The sequence below is a fragment of the Glycine max genome, chromosome 2 (assembly GCF_000004515.6).
Source record: "Glycine max cultivar Williams 82 chromosome 2, Glycine_max_v4.0, whole genome shotgun sequence".
NCBI classification, from domain to species: Eukaryota; Viridiplantae; Streptophyta; class Magnoliopsida; order Fabales; family Fabaceae; genus Glycine; species Glycine max.
In genome coordinates this window covers 10,927,124-10,930,772 of record NC_016089.4, presented here as the reverse complement: position 1 = coordinate 10,930,772, position 3,649 = coordinate 10,927,124, and the positions used below count along the sequence as shown (strand labels likewise).

General features: G+C 28.1%; 1 protein-coding gene across 1 annotated transcript; it reads left to right on the top strand.

Moving 5' to 3' along the window:
- Positions 1 to 235: 235 nt before the first annotated feature.
- Positions 236 to 2,879, top strand: LOC100800935 (xylan glycosyltransferase MUCI21). The gene is made up of 2 exons (XM_014766528.2): positions 236 to 329; positions 1,627 to 2,879. Exons 1-2 carry the CDS (start codon positions 236 to 238, stop codon positions 2,877 to 2,879), a joined length of 1,347 nt encoding a protein of 448 aa, XP_014622014.1.
- Positions 2,880 to 3,649: the final 770 nt, after the last annotated feature.

Sequence of the window (3,649 nt, the reverse complement as noted above, 5' to 3'; positions counted from 1 at the left end):
AGAAAAATATTAATGGCAAAAGTAATTTTTAAAAAAATTATAAATTTAAGATAAATTTATTACTATAGACTAAATTATTTTTTTTTAATTTTAATGAATTAAGTAATTCTATAGAAATCTATGAAATTAATAATTGTAGTTTATATTGGTAATTAAACGTTGAAGCAAGAGTGTGATTATATATAGCCTTGACATAAATTATGCTAATTAATGTTCCTTGTAATCAGCAATATCAATGGAAGAAGCGAAGATTTCAACATTATCAAAGTTAGCTATATGTTTTGGAATATTGGTCTTCATCTTCTTTCTCCAGACGACAGTGATTCGAGGTAATCCACAAATTAACATGTGCAACATTGTACACCATAAGAGTAATTAATTACTTAATGTTGCCTAATTTAAAACAATACTTATTTTTAATTATTCTTTCTAATTAATTATTATCATTTCCTTATTTAGATTGATAAATTCACTTTCAATCAAAATTATAAATATTTTCTCTCTCTTTAATTTATCAAATAAATTTATTTCTTATAATATTTTCTCTAAAAAAATTATTTCTCTTTTTGAAAAAAATAAAAATAATTTTGAAATATCATAATTATATATATTCACAAGTTCTTCGTTTCCTATAACATTTTTCTCTGAAAAAAATATCACCGAAGAGCAAACATATGCTTTTTATTTCACATGTTTTTTTTTTTATTCCATATGGTCCATCAATTGCTATTCATCGGGACATATGAATATAATTATGTCATTAAATAAATATTTAATTTTTTCAGAACGAGAGAAATTAATTTTTAAGGAAAAATATTACAGAGAATAAATCTATTTAATAAATGAGATAACATATTTATTATTTTGATTGAAAATAAATATATTAATCTAAATAAGAAAATGACCATAATTAATTCGAAAGAATCATTAAAAATAAGTATTAATCTAAATAAGATAACATTAAGTAACTAATTACTCTTATAGTATGCAATGTTGCACAGTTAATATATATATGTGTATAATATAAAATTATGTATTTCTTGGATATTAATGCAATGGATATATAATTAATAAATTAAATTATTATATTTATTGGACATTAATGCATTGAATACTAATAAATATATACTAATTTATATTTTTTAATTTATTGGTAGTATTACTTATTAATTTATATCTATATTTAATTTATTTAGTAATAATAAATATATAAAAATAAGCACTGATATGGTTTAGTGGTTATAATGTTATGGGAGTAAAATAGTGAGGGTTCGACAGAGAGGTGTAATTCAGTTAGTTAAGTTGGATCTGTGAGTCTTGGTAAGTTTTTTGGTACATAGATTTGATAACAAAAACAGAGTGGGGATCCAAATGAAAAAATATATTTGTATAAAGATTAACGGAAGGACTTCATTATAAATTCTCTTTCATAATACAATCAAAATAAAATATAAAACCGTACTCATTACACAGGTTCAAATTATTTATTTCTTATAAAACTCATAAATATAAAACAAATAATGATTCATACATGACTTCGATCCTTGTTTATAATGACAATAATTCAAGCTCAAACAATAAATAAAATAGTTATTTTATGTTAACATGCTCATTTTGTCTACACAGATGCAACTATATGGAAAGTGAAATTGAGGAGCATGCTATTAATTTCTGAATGGGCCCGAAATTGGAATGCCAACAATGGTAGTGCTGTAATCACTTGTGACTATTCTCATAATGGTTATGATATATGCACAATTAATGGCTCAACACTTTTGGATCAAGCTTCCTCAACTCTCTTTGCTTTGGGTCCTCACACACAACAAGACAAACCCCACATTCCTTTTAAAATCCTTCCTTATACTCTCAAGGGTGACAAAACAGCAATGTCCAATGTCAAAGAAGTCACACTAACCCTAGCTCCACCAAAACTATCATGTGGTGTCACACACCATACCCCAGCCCTTGTATTCAGTGTGGGAGGTTACACCGGAAACTTTTACCATGAAATAAATGAGAACTTCATCCCACTCTTCATCACCATCAATTCCTTGTTCCCTAATCAAAATGTAATACTTGTGGTCCTGGAAGGTAAGAGTTGGTGGTTCAAAAAATATGCCGAATTATTATCAGCCTTTAGTCCCAACCACATGATCATCAACACAAATAACATATCCACTGTCCATTGCTTTCCATCAGCAACCATAGGGTTGATAAAGCATGGAGACATGACCATAGACCCAAAATTGCTACCAAACCCTAAAACCCTTCTAGATTTTCGTGCATTTCTAGACAAAGTATATACCAAAGATGATGATACCCCATTTGTGTACCCTAATGAAAATGGGAAGCCACGTTTGACATTGATAAGTAGAAGAGGCAATGTGAGTCGTTTGCTTTTGAACGAAAATGATGTGATCAAGGTGGCTGAGGAGATAGGGTTCAATGTGCATGTGTTTGAGCCAAAAAACACGCCTATGGCCAAAGTTTATAGGCTAATTCATGCTAGTGATGTATTGTTAGGGGTGCATGGAGCAGGGTTAACAAATTTTTTGTTCCTTAGGCCAGGCTCGGTGTTGGTACAAGTGGTGCCTATTGAACTCTATTGGGCTTCAAGAACTTACTATGAGAAACCACCCAAATTCTTGGGGGTGGATTACATAGAGTACAAGATTGAACCTAATGAAAGCAGCTTGTTAGAGAGGTTTGGTGCTAATAGCTTGGTGTTCAAGGACCCGCCAGCTTTTCATAAAGGCAACTGGTCTAAGCAACGGGTATATTTGAAGGAGCAAAATGTGAAAATTAATGTAGTTAGATTTAGAAAGTATTTGACAAAAGCATATGAGAAGGCCAAAATATTTATTAGCAAAGTTAATTAGGTAGATAGCTACATGTAGTCCTAAATTAAAAAGAGACATACCTTTCTTACTCTTTTTTTTCTGTTACTCTGTCTATTTACAGAAATAACAAACCGGTCGTATATATTTATGTTCTCTTAGTGGTAAAAAAATTGCATTTTAATTTATTTTAGTCTCAATTCAAGCATTTTGTTTTAATTTTTAAATTAATCTCTTCAATAATAATAATAATAATAATAATAATAATAATAATAATCTATAACAATAATTTATTATGCATGGACATGTAATATCGACTTCAAATAGTTAATTAATTAATAACTAAATTTATTTATATTATCTTTTAAAATAAGTTAATTGGCTCAATTTAAAGAAAACAAATTCTATGACTCGCAATTAATTTACTATGTCTATGAGTGTTCTCAACAACTTTCAATCCGAATAAAAATAGGTACATTATTATTAAAATTCCCAAATAACTCAATAAAAGAAAGTGTAGAAAAAAAAATGAAATTTTGACGTTGTTCCAACTCCTAAGGTTATTTTGTTTACACTTTCTTTCTCGAGTACAAAAATGCTCAATGTAACTAGATGTAAGATGACATGATTAAAAACACTAACTTTTCTAATTCAGCCAAAGAATTAGCTTAAATAAAGTTGAGTCTTGAACTTTTGACACTTTATTTTGTTTTGGTAGATTTTGGGAATAAAAGAAGAGAAAATGAGTTATACATTGAGAACATAAATTTTTTTACATAATCATCTAATCATAACTCATAACTCATCATGTA